Genomic DNA, 12,869 nt, shown 5'->3' with positions numbered 1-12,869 from the left:
GAATGAACTTGTCTTTTAACATGAGGTGCTTTCTAGTAATTTTAACATTCCTGAGCCTTAGAAGTTCTCAGCACATTACATGCAATTCATTCATCCTCACAAAACTGAATTAAGTACTGTTATCTCCATTTACAGGTGAGGAAACTGATTAGCTAGATTAATTCACTAGCCCAAAATTACAGAGCCTGGTAAGTGTAGGAGCTGGAATTCAAATCCAGAGTCCATTTTCTCAGTCATTACACAAAGAATTGCAGTACAGAGTAACCCACAAATCCCTTACCAATGTGCTCTCCATTTTTAAAACTAGTAGGTTTTCATTCCCTTAGCAAAAATTTATTGATGTTTATGTATCATCACATTTTTTTTAGACACGGGGTACACAGCAGTGAACAAAACAGACAAAAATCCCTGCCTTTTTGGTGTTCACATGGATGGGGAGATAAACACCAAAAGTAGTTAAGAGGGAAGACTATGAACCATGGTGCGATTCAGGTCAGGGCACCTGCCTGGGTCGCGGGCTGATCCCCAGTGTGGGGCGTGCAGGAGGCAGACGATCCATGATTCTCATTGATGCTTTTATCTCTCCCTCTCCTTTTCTCTCTGAAGTCAATTTTGAAAGTATTAAAAAATAAAATAAAATAGTGTGACCCAGGTAATGCTTCACAGGGACTTGTAACCCCAAGACCCATCGCCAGCTCCAAGCCTCACGAATGCGCGACACTCAGCCTCTACTTAGTGCTGGCGCGCCCCCTGGCGCCCCTTCGGGTCCCCGCAGCCCCAGCAGCCAGCGGCGGAACTTCAAGACCGGAAGCGCAAATCGTCCCCTCGCCCTCCTCTTCCGGTTCACTTCCGCCTACCCCGCCCAAGCGCCGGACCGGAAGCTCCTCTCCCTAACCCGATTCTCCTCATTGAGTTGAAACTCGGGAGACGTCAAGATGCCGGTAAGGAGCCCGAGTCCGGGGTGTGAGGTGATGGCGAGAATTGGGGAGAGCGGTGAGAAATGTGCGTGCGCCGAGAGAAGCGGGCCAAGCCGGTCGGAGAGGAAGCAGGGTCCAGACCAGGGGAGAGGGGAGGGAGCCAGTTCCTGTAGGACTGGGGACCGGCGAGTGTCGGCCTGGGGTACGAGAGAGGCTGCCTCAGCCCTCTGGCCCCTTCTCTCCAATGCCGACCCCACCTTTGCCCTTTCTGTACCCCACCCCCACCCCCGACACTGGCTGGGTCCCCAAAGCCTCATGGAGCCACTAAGTCAAGGGGAAGCACTTTTTATTTTTCATTTTTCTAGTTCAGGGTCCGGCTTCTCCTTTTTTCTGAAATCCCACTTCCTTCTCCAACCCAGGGGACAGGTCCCTTCCGCTTCCTGTCCTCTGTCAGACCCCACTTCCTCCCCTGGGGCCGCCACCCCTGCACTGTGGGTTTAGGGCCCCCGGGGCAAACGCCAGGGCCGAGCCTGGTTTCCACAGGTTTCCGGTTTATTGTGCATTCTAATAGGAGTAAAATTAGTGGTGGTCTGGTTTCTCTTAATTTCTGATAGCCAATCTGTGGGGTAGATTTATCGCCGTCGTGGGAGGCCTCCATTTTGCAGATGAGGGAAAAGGAAGTTTTCAACAACATGGGATCATTCAAACAACAAACATTACTGAGCACCTGCGTGCTAAGCACGGCTACAGCAGGGACTAGGGCAGCAAATCCCTGTTTTTACGGAGTTTACATTCTAATAGGGAGGCGGACAGGAAACAAATGCAAATAAAATGAGGTAATTTCTGATAGTGACAAATGCTATGAAGAACATAGATGAGGAACAAGACAGTGGTGTAGTAGCTGGTGAAGGGGATGGTGGGGGCTGCTTTAGATGAAGCATACCTGTGATTTAAAAAAAAGGCGCAAGCCATAGTTATCGGTACAAATATTGTGAATTCCATAGCGACCATTTGATTCCTGATGTGTTCCAGGCAGGCCCTGAGCTACACACTTTATATAAATTATCCCATTTAATCCTCACAGTGATCCTATGAAGTAGATTGTTACTCTTTTAAAAAAAATTTTTTTTTTAAAGTTTATTGATTTCAGAGAGGGAGAGAGAGATAGAAACATCAATGATGAGAATCATTGATCAGCTGCTTCCTGCACGCCCCCTACTGGGGATCGAGCCTGCAACCTGGGCATGTGCCCTTGGCTGGAATTGAACCTGGGACCCTTCAGTCTGGAGGCCCATAGCCAGTCTGTGGGGTAGATTTATCTGAGCCAAACCGTCTAGGCCAGATATGTTATTCTTTTCTCATTTTTCAGAGGAGGAACCTGAGGCTGAGAGAAGTTAAGTATTTTACCCAAGGTTGCACTCTAGTGCAAACGCCTTGGTAAGCCAGGTTTTAAGCCAGTTCTCTACAAGCCCTGTGCTCATTCCAGTTGGACACCGAGCACTTATTTAATATCTTGATATTACTCAATTAATATCTGTCTTCTCTATTAGCCCGAAAGTTCTTCAAGGATGGAGACCATACTGGTCTTGCATACTTTTAAATGACCAAGCCTTGCCTTCAGAAGGTGCTTAATAATCAGTTGGTGAATGAATGAATACATGAATGGGGCCCGTGTTGTCTTACAAAAAGCCAGACATTTTGTAAAAGGCAGAACTAGGAATCATACACATATTGCTCTCAAAAATGTGAGTTTACCCCCTTCATCCTTTAACTCACACCTCCCCAATGAAGGTGGTATAGTTTCCTCAATATAAAAATTTGGAAACAGATTAAGAAAAGTGATGTTTTGGTCAAAGATATAAAGCTAGGAAGTGGCAGAACAGAAAAACTAGTGCTTGGGTTCTGGCTTAACCACAGCTGATGGGTGGGTACTCCTGGTTTATATAATGTTTGCCTATTTCTGCAGTGTAACTATTCCCACCAGTTGCCAGTGTGATGTCACTGAATGTAAAATGGAAAGAGATGCACAGTAGCACCCCATTCATTATGTACTAGTAGTGCTATTTCTGCCATCAAAATACAAAAGACGCCGAAACCGGTTTGGCTCAGTGGATAGAGCGTCGGCCTGCGGACTGAAAGGTCCCAGGTTCGATTCCGGTCAAGGGCATGTACCTGGGTTGCGGGCACATCCCCAGTGGGAGATGTGCAAGAGGCAGCTGATCGATGTTTTTCTCTCATCGATGTTTCTAACTCTCTATCTCTCTCCCTTCCTCTCTGTAAAAAATCAATAAAATATATTTTTTTAAAAAATACAAAAGACATAAATAACTTTAAGATCATGGGCAACAGTAAAATACTTTTTAAAAATAAGGAGTAATGCATTTTGAATCTTTATTACCTTTGTTTTTAATAAAATTTATTGCAAATTTATATAATTTAATTTTTGAAAATTCCTAAAAAAGTAACAGTTGGTTTTCATGAGCCAGTAAGAGCCAGCTCTGCATGTTGCTGCCATCCTTCCCTCTGCCACATGCCCTAGTTAATCTTTGGGTGGGTTACTCTTTTTTTTTTCCTTTGGAGAAATGTACTTGTTTGCCTTGCTGACATTTGTTCTCCTTCTGTTTCTGTATTCTTATCTGGCTTGCCACTACAGGCTTACCACTCTTCTCTCATGGACCCCGACACCAAACTCATTGGAAACATGGCACTGTTGCCCATCAGAAGTCAGTTCAAAGGACCTGCCCCTAGAGAGAGTAAGTCGAAACCCCTTTCCATTATTTCCAGATGTTGGTGTGAATCATCTAGCAACCCTCTGACATTAAGTCAGGGAAATTCTTGGCTTAGTCCTCTGTCTCTGGTTGCTGTTGTATTTTCTATTTGGTTGATGGATATTGCTTTTTAGGCCTTTCAAGATTATGGGTATATGTTGTATCTAATAGGAAACTATCTTTGCTGCTAATTTCTCCAGGATATTTTGTTGAGGGAAAAGAGAAAATGTTGACACTTAAATCTTGACACTGTTTCTGTTATGACTGTCAGTTCTTACAAACTAATCTAATGCTGCTACTTCCATGTCCCCACCCCTTCTCTGCTATCAAGCTGGAAAAAAAAATTTTTTTAAATTTTTTTTTTTTCATTTTTGATCCTTATCTAGAGAAAGTGGTCTTACCAGGGCCCAGGCCGGGGAGGAGCCTACAACCACTGAGCCACTAAGCCAATCCAACTAGGGCACAACAAAACATATTTTGACCTCTTTCCTTCTATTTCCTTTTTCCATTGCTCAGGAGTTTCAATTTTTAGCAATACCTCAATCTTAAATATATATGTGTATATATTTTTTTCTAAGATTTTTAAATTGACTTTTAGAGAGACAAGAAGGGAAAGGGAGAGAGAGAGAGAAAAAAAAAAAAATCAATGTGAGAGTGAAACACAAGCCAGAAATGTGCCCCAACCAGAATCTAACTGGCAACGTTTTTGTGCATGGGACAACGCTCAACCAAGTGAGCCACAGCAGCCAGGGCTCAATCTTATATGTTAAAAGATGTGTCCTAAAAAACATTACTAATTCTGAATTTTACATGTGCTTTCTTTCTTGGTACTCACATTCCTCCCCCTCGTCCCCCACCCCCGGACCATTTTTTACTGTTCAGAGCTCCATTCTTTTTAGACACTATCTGAGACTCTTCGGACACATTCTGAGATAATCTGCCAACAGTATGATGTGTATTATATTAGACATGGTTTCCCTGCACCCAGAAGGGGTCTGCACTGAGTTCCATTCATGGTTTCCAAGGCCATGGTTTTAATTAATAATTTTGTACTGAGGCCCTCTCCGTCCTCCTGCCAGACTGTTAGACTTGACCTTTTTAAATTTAATTGCAAGCTCAATAAACCTAATAAATCTGGTGAGTCACTATAGTCTTTACTTGATTTTGAAATGAAATAAAAGGAACAGATGGGGAAAAGAAAGCAGACCAAAGAGAAGAAAAATGACGTAAAAGAATTACAGTGCAGAGAAAAAAATAGCCAATGTTGGCTTAGATTCCTTGAGAAGAACCCTTTCAGATCGGCACAAAACACCATATGGTGTGTCAAAAGATGCAATTGACCAAGGGGTTAATCTGATTACCACCCTTACAGTTCTTTGAAGATTTCTACAGATAAGGAATGACCTGTTACTGTTCCCCAGAGGACTGGATTCAAACCAAATTGGAATTATGGATGAATGTAAGCTATTCTGGGAGTTAAATAACTCTTAGCATTAATCTGATTATTTACAAATATCTTTTGAACACCTTTTATGTGCCAAATACCCTCCTAGGTTCTGAACCTTGTAGCCTCCCCACCACCTATGGTGACATTTAAAAGAACTAGCTGGTTTTTATAAACACTGTTGAAATCTTTGAGGAAGTTTCCTTTTTTACAGATAAGAAAATAGATTGCACGGAATACACATCTAGAGTTCAAATTCTCTTGAAATTCTTTAGCAGAGAAATGAGCAGGAATAATGACTGCTGATTTACAGAGTATTAAAACTTCAGGATTATTTTGCATTTCTGCTGTGTGAGAGGGATAGCAGGCATGGGCGAGAGATAAAAATAACTGTTTCTGTGTTGCTGAAACCAGCTGCTGGATACCAAGACCCTGGGATTGTAACCTTTTTAAAATAAAAAAAGGAAAACAAAAAATTGCCAAAAAAATTGTAATGAGATTTGTCTTTGTCACAACAGTATTTCTGGCTTTTTTCAGTTTCTAGCACCTAGAACAGCTTGTGCAAATATATTTGAAGTCATAGTATAAACAGAAAGATGTGCATGGGAACCCCAATGGGTTCCTAAATGACAGTTAAGAGGTGTGTTGTTTTTTCTGAAACTCGTATGTACATTCAAATAAAATTATATTGGATGCTTTTTAAAGTCATTTTATTAAAGTTAGTCTATGTCTCAGTCTGTTTTGAGAGATGTCTGGAACGATGTTCACCAAGTGTTAATAGTAGTTATTCCTTGGAAGTGAGATTAGGGTGACAATTAAAAATTCTTTGGGCCCTACCTGGTTTGGCTCAGTGGATAGAGCGCCAGCCTGTGGACTGAAAAGTCCCAGGTTCGATTCCGGTAAAGGGCATGTGGTAAAGGGCACATGCCCGGGTTGCTGGCTCAATCCCCAGTAGGGGGCGTGCAGGAGGCAGCCAATCAATGATCCTCTCTCATCATTGATGTTTCTGTCTCTCCCTCTCCCTTCCTCTCTGAAATCAATAAAAATACATACTTTTTAAAAATTGTTTGGTATTGATTAATCTTTCTGATAGTATGTATAGTTTTTATAAAAACAATAAAGCTATAAGAATAAATTATGTATTTATTTCTCTAGAAATTGTCTAAAGACTTTATATTTCAGTAGCCTCATTTTATTTTATTCAACTCCAAAACTTCTGTTCATTAATCTTGGATAACTTTTTTTCATTCTAGCTTTTATAGATGTTATGTTTTGCATTAAGCTAATGTTCTCTGCCCCCTCCCCTTGTATCTTGCTTAGCAAAAGACACAGATATTGTGGATGAAGCCATCTATTACTTCAAGGCCAATGTCTTCTTCAAAAACTATGAAATTAAGGTAAAGTACAGAGCTTTTAATATGTAAATAATTTTCTGATGGGAAAAAGATCTGGCTGGCAGTCCGGTTGCTCTAAATAAAATGAGATTATATGATTTTAAAAATCCAGAATAGTACTTAATGTTAAGCTTTATGTCAATATTAATTTCTTATTTTTCTTCCAAAGTCTACACCACAGGTTGGCAAATGACAGCCAAAGGGCCAAATCTGGCCCACCACCTCTTTTTGTAAAAAAAAGTTTTATTGAAACACAGCTATACACATTTGTTTATATTTTGTCTATGGCTGCTTTCACGCCACAATAGTTGAGTTGAGTAGTTGTAATAAAAACTGCAAAGCCTGAGATATTTATTATCTGGTCTTTGTTTCTTTATCCTACATTAACTAAGTACCTACTATGTACCAGCCTATAATTAAAAATCCTATATGCTATGTTATTTTTTATACACTTCTGTATCCTGGACCTGAGATGGAGAAATAAACTTCAATGACCCTGACCCTTCCTTCAAGCACCCTTTCTCCCTTCTCTTAGTTCTTGGTAGGATTCAGGTCGAGGTGAAGGTGGTAGAAAAGGAGAGAGGGAAATAGAAAAAAATTTCTGAGCTTCCGCTATGAGCAAGTTACAAGAAATATCAACACATTTTATGGATAATATTCTAGAATATGAAACTTTAACTTCCTGCCAAACTTTGGCTTTTTGGAATCAAACAGGGTCTGAAATCTTTTTTTGTAAATTCTTGGCTTACAAATTGTAGCCTAAATAGTCTGTGTTATTAGTGGAGTGTTTTCTGTATCTAATGCATGGTCTTATGTGTTTTATTTGTAATAGGTGTAAATAAATAAAATTCTGCCACATTTCATTCTCACTTGACTATCACATGATCTGAAATATAGGAAACTATAGTTTTGTTTGGTTTTTTTATAGTTTGTTTTTTAAACTATAAATCTGTGTAAACTTTTTTTAAAAGTATATTTTTATTTATTTCAGAGAGGAAGGGAGAGAGAAATATCAATGATGAGAGAGAATCATTGGTCAGCTATCTCCTGCATGCCCCACACTCTAGGGGTCGAGCCCACAACCCGGGCATGTGCCCTGAATGGGAATTGAACCGCGACCTCCTGATTCACAAGTCGATGCTCAACCATTGAGCCACACTGATGGGGCAAATCTGTGTAAACTTTGACCTGAAGTACGTGCCACATTGGATCCATACCCATTCACCTTTCCACATTTTCCTTTAGGTTAAGAGTTGGGCTTACAGAGCTCTTCAAGAACAAGTCACACGTGAAATATTGTTTCCTCTTGTAGAGTCATGAATGTTTCTGTTCTCGGCAGAGATCCTAAAATGAAAGGGTTTTTTAAAATTAGCGAACCATATGGTGCACCTCAGCTTTCCTGGCAGCTCTGTGAACTCAGCTTCCTACACAGAATGTGGGGCTGTTGGCACAGTTCCTCGGGAACCCAAGGGCAAGAGGAACGGAGGACAACAGGAGCAGCTCAGGGCAGACAGAAAGGGGCTTCAGAAGATTGCATTTGGAGAATGGGAATTTTAATGTATTTTTATTGATTTCAGAGAGGAAGGGAAAGGGAGAGAAAGATAGAAGCATCAATGATGAGAGAGAATCATTGATTGGCCGCCTCCTGCATGTCCCTCGCCGGGCATCAAGCCCACAACCCCGCATGTACCTTGACTGGAATCGAACCCCGGACCCTCAGTCCACAGGCTGACGCTCTATCCACTGAGCCAAACCAGCTAGGGCTGGAGAATGGGAATTTTTGATGCTATAGTAACTATACTTTCGCAGTTTTCAGTTGGTAATCAAAAGACAAAGATGTGAATTCATTTGTTGCACATAATTGTTAAGCTTTGTTCAGGACTGTTTTTAAGTTTTGTTTTCCCCTCTGTAGAATGAAGCTGATAGAACCTTGATATACATAACTCTCTACATTTCTGAGTGTCTAAAGAAACTCCAAAAGGTAATTAAACTTGCATGATCATCTCAGGAAAACAAGCTACTGATAGGTATTTGGACTCGATAAGACTTTAAGGGCAAATAGAACATATTTCCTCTGACTTAGAGCTTGGACTTGAAAGAAAAATCTGAATGTAGATTTCTAAACTTAAGTGTAGTTAACTAATCGGAGGATACGGCTTTGCATATATCGATGAGAAACATGGATCAGCCGCCTCCTGCACCCCCTCCCCCCCACTGAGGATGTCCCTGCAACCATGGCACATGCCCTTGACTGGAATGGAACAAGTATATTTTTATTGATTTCAGAGAGGAAAGGAGAGGGAGAGAGAGGTGGAAATATCATTGATGAGAGAGAATCACTGATCAGCTGCCTTCTGCATGCCCCCTACTGGGGATCGAACCTGCAACCTGGGCATGTGCCCTTGACCGGAATCAAACGTGGGATCCTTCAGTTTGCAGACTGATGCTCTATCCACGGAGCATAACCAGCTAGGGCTGGCTCAGAGATTCTTAACTTGGGAGTCCAAGGATAGAATTCAGGGGCCCATTAACCAGAGTGGGAAAAGATTCCATCTGTCTTTTCACTAACCTGTTACTGAAATTTAGCATTTACTTTCATTATCAATGTGGACAACAACCCACAGTTGTTTTAGCAATTTTTGTGACTTTTTCTCCAATAGAAACCACAGTAGTTTGCATTTAGAGTGGAAGATTTTTTGCAATGTTGTTTACACATCACTACTTCAGAATTTAGTTATTAGGGCTATGGTAAGATCTTGTATTTAGTAGATGAATAAAGAAGCACATGTATGACTATAACAACTTTTTTGATATTATAGTTACTGCATTTCAGTATAATTGGTTTCTTTTATAATTCTATGTATTATATTTTAATTATTTAAAACACTATTCTGAGAAGGGGCCCACAGGTAAAGCCTATGGGCAAAAGGTCACCAAAAATATTAACCCCAGCCAAAGCTACTTAAACTAAAAAATTGCAATTGTATATTATTATCCTTTTCCCTGTAAAATATATGTGTACAAATAATTTTTTTTTTTTTAGTGCAATTCCAAAAGCCAAGGTGAGAAAGAAATGTATACACTGGGAATCACTAATTTTCCCATTCCCGGAGAGCCTGGTTTTCCACTTAACGCAATTTATGCCAAACCTGCAAACAAACAGGAAGACGGTAAGGACAGTATCTCCACATCTCTCTATATGGCACAAGGTTTTCTCCACTTGACTTTTTACCCCCCTTCTCTTCTTGCCTTGATTGCTGTACAATTGAGAGTGGGATCATTAGCACATACATTCTCTTACTAGCTACTCTCAAGAGATTCTTGATAGCAATATAACATGTAGAGAATCTTTTGGATCAAAATGAATATAGTTATAAAGCCTTTTATTTTTTATTTTATTTTTTTAAATTTATTGATTTATTTTTTTACTGAGAGGAAGGAAGAAGGATAGAGAGTTAGAAACATTGATCAGCTGCCTCTTGCACACTCCCCACTGGGTATGTGCCCGCAACTAAGGTACATGCCCTTGACCGGAATCGAACCTGGGACCCTTCAGTCCGCAGGCCGACGCTCCATCCACTGAGCCAAACCGGCCAGGGCTATAAAGCCTTTTAGACTGTCATTTCTATTTCTAATCCTGTTTGAATGTACAGAAATAAATTGCAAAGGTCAGTGTCCAAATCAGCCACGAGCACATTTGTGATACAGTTTTTTGTGTTGTTCTGCCTGCTCCTTATTTTAGAAGTGATGAGGGCCTATTTGCAGCAGCTAAGGCAAGAGACTGGACTGAGACTTTGCGAGAAAGTTTTTGACCCTCAGAATGATAAACCCAGCAAGGTAAGACCCTCTTCTTTGCCTATTTAATTGATAACTCACCTTTTATCCTATAGTCTCCATTAAACAAAACACACTAAGATCTTTCATTGCAAGAAAACCTTCAGTTTCCAAACTGCCTTGTTGTTAAATTTTGAATATGTGCCTTGTACATGGTAGGAGTTCACAGTGAATCAGAGTGCATAAAATGATTACATATAATTAAAATTTTTGGTTGTCTGGTCTTATATCAGGACAGATTTTTTTGGCATGAGATATCTTGAATCTATTACTTCTATTTTGTCTTCGTAATTTTGAGTAACCTATAAGTCACTAAATAAAAAATAAATTTTACATTTTTACATGTGCTTTCAAGGAATGTGTATAACATAAGGGCTGCCAGACTAACATAAACTTTAATATTAAATAAATTCATATTCTGGCTTTACCTTGAACTTGCACTATAATTTCACTGCCACTGTGCGTTCTGTTTTGTCCCCTCGTGTTAGTGGTGGACTTGCTTTGTGAAGAGACAGTTCATGAACAAGAGCCTCTCAGGACCTGGACAGTAACGAGAGCTGGGCAGACACTGTTTCCACAGCGTGGGCAGCATTTTACCGCAAGATGTACACAGTTCTTTGCCTTTATTTCATAAAGTTTTATACAGAAGAGAGAAGAGAACATGTCTTTACTTGAAAAGTTCATTATCAAGAATTTGAGGGGGGGGAGAACAAATTGTCAAAGGGTGATTTGAAATTTTCTGCAGTATTAAGCTGGTGCTTAATAAGAAATAATAAAGGAATTTCTAACATTGTGTCAGAAAAACGTTATTCCTTTGCCATTCACTTAACATTTTTTGTAGATATTCATCCTCTTAAAGTATATAGTTCAGTAGTTTTTAGTATAGACACAAAGTTTTGCAACCATCACTACTAATTCCAGAAAATTTTCACCACCCGCAGACGATGTACTCTTTAGCAGTCACACACACGACCACTCCTCCCCCATTCCTCTCCATCCCCTTCCTCCTAGTCCCTGGCAACCACTGACCTATTTTTCTGTCTCTTTGGATTTGCCTATTCTGGACATTTCACTTCAATGGGGTCATATAACATGTGGCCTTTGTGTCTGGTTTCTTTCACTTAGAACCGTGGTCAGCAAACTGCAGCTCGCAAGCCACATGCAGCTCTTTGGCCCCTTGAGTGTGGCTCTTCCACAAAATACTACGTACGGGCGCACACGTACAGTGCATTGAACCTTCGTGGCCCATGCGCAGAAGTCGGTATTTTGTGGAAGAGCCACACTCAAGGGGCCAAGGAGCCACATGTGGCTCACAAGCCGCAGTTGGCCAACCACTGACTTAGAACAAGGCTTTCAGGATTTGTCCATGTTATAACTTCGTTCTCTTCCCATTTACCATTTTAACCATTTTTAAGTGTACAGTTCACTGGCATTAATTACATTCCATTCACAATGTTGTGCAACCATCATCTCTATTTATTTATTTTTAAATATGTTCTTACTGATTTCAGAAAGGGAGAGGGAGACAGAAACAACAATGATGAGAGAGAATCTTCCATTGGCTGCCTCCTGCATGCTTCTTACTGGAATTGAGCCAGCAACCAGGACTCTAACCATGACCTCATGGTTCATAGGTCGACGGTCAACCATTGAGCCACACTTGCCAGGCCTTCATCTCTATTTATTTACAAAACTTTTTCATTACCCCGAATGGAAACTGACCATTACCTGGTAAACTAATCTTTCCATTTCTGAATTTGCCAGTACCTAGCACCTCATATAATTGGAATCAAACAACTGAGTCATATGGTAACTATGTTTAACTTTCCGAAGAACTGCCAGACTGTTTTTTCCACAACGGCTGTGAGGGTTCTAATTTCTCCACAGCCTCACCAACACTTATTTGTCTATGACATCCTAGTGGGTTTGAAGCAGTATCTCATTATAGTTTTTATTTGTATTTCCCTAGTGACTAATGTTGACCATGTTTTCATGTGGATATCGGCCATTTGTATATCTTTTTTTGAGAAATGTTTATTCAAATCCTTTGCCCATTTTTAACTTGAATTATACTAGACCCTTGTCAGATATGTTTGCAGAAATGTTGTCCCATACTGTTCTGGTTTTTCTCTTTCTTGATTATGTCCTTTGAAGTACAGATGTTTTTAATTTGGGTGAAGTCCCATTTGTTTATTTTTTCTTCGGCCACTTGTGTTTTTGGTGTCATATCTAAGAAACCATTGCCTAATCCAAAGTGTTGATTTATGCATATTTTATAAGCACTTTATACTTTTAGTTCTTATATTTAGGTCTCTGACCTATTTTGAGTTAATTTTCATATCTATAATAATAAAAGCATAATATGCTAATTAGACTGGACATCCTTCGGGGAAGCCCCAGGCTGTGAGGGAAGCCAGGTCCCGGGTACCTGCAGGCAGCCAGGGGAAGCAAGGCCTACTCTTGCACGAATTTCATGCATCGGGCCTCTGATGCCCCAAATTTGTGCACTGGA

General features: G+C 40.4%; 1 protein-coding gene across 1 annotated transcript; it reads left to right on the top strand.

Moving 5' to 3' along the window:
- The first annotated feature begins 789 nt into the window (after positions 1-789).
- ARPC3 (actin related protein 2/3 complex subunit 3) lies at positions 790-11,161 on the top strand. The gene is made up of 7 exons (XM_006768907.2): positions 790-941; positions 3,571-3,670; positions 6,450-6,526; positions 8,436-8,504; positions 9,567-9,693; positions 10,266-10,360; positions 10,846-11,161. Exons 1-7 carry the CDS (start codon positions 936-938, stop codon positions 10,906-10,908), a joined length of 537 nt encoding a protein of 178 aa, XP_006768970.1. The 5' UTR covers positions 790-935; the 3' UTR covers positions 10,909-11,161.
- The last annotated feature ends 1,708 nt before the right edge of the window (positions 11,162-12,869 follow it).

The sequence above is a fragment of the Myotis davidii genome, unplaced genomic scaffold (assembly GCF_000327345.1).
Source record: "Myotis davidii unplaced genomic scaffold, ASM32734v1 scaffold223, whole genome shotgun sequence".
NCBI lineage: Eukaryota > Metazoa > Chordata > Mammalia > Chiroptera > Vespertilionidae > Myotis > Myotis davidii.
This window is presented reverse-complemented; position numbering and strand designations above follow the sequence as displayed.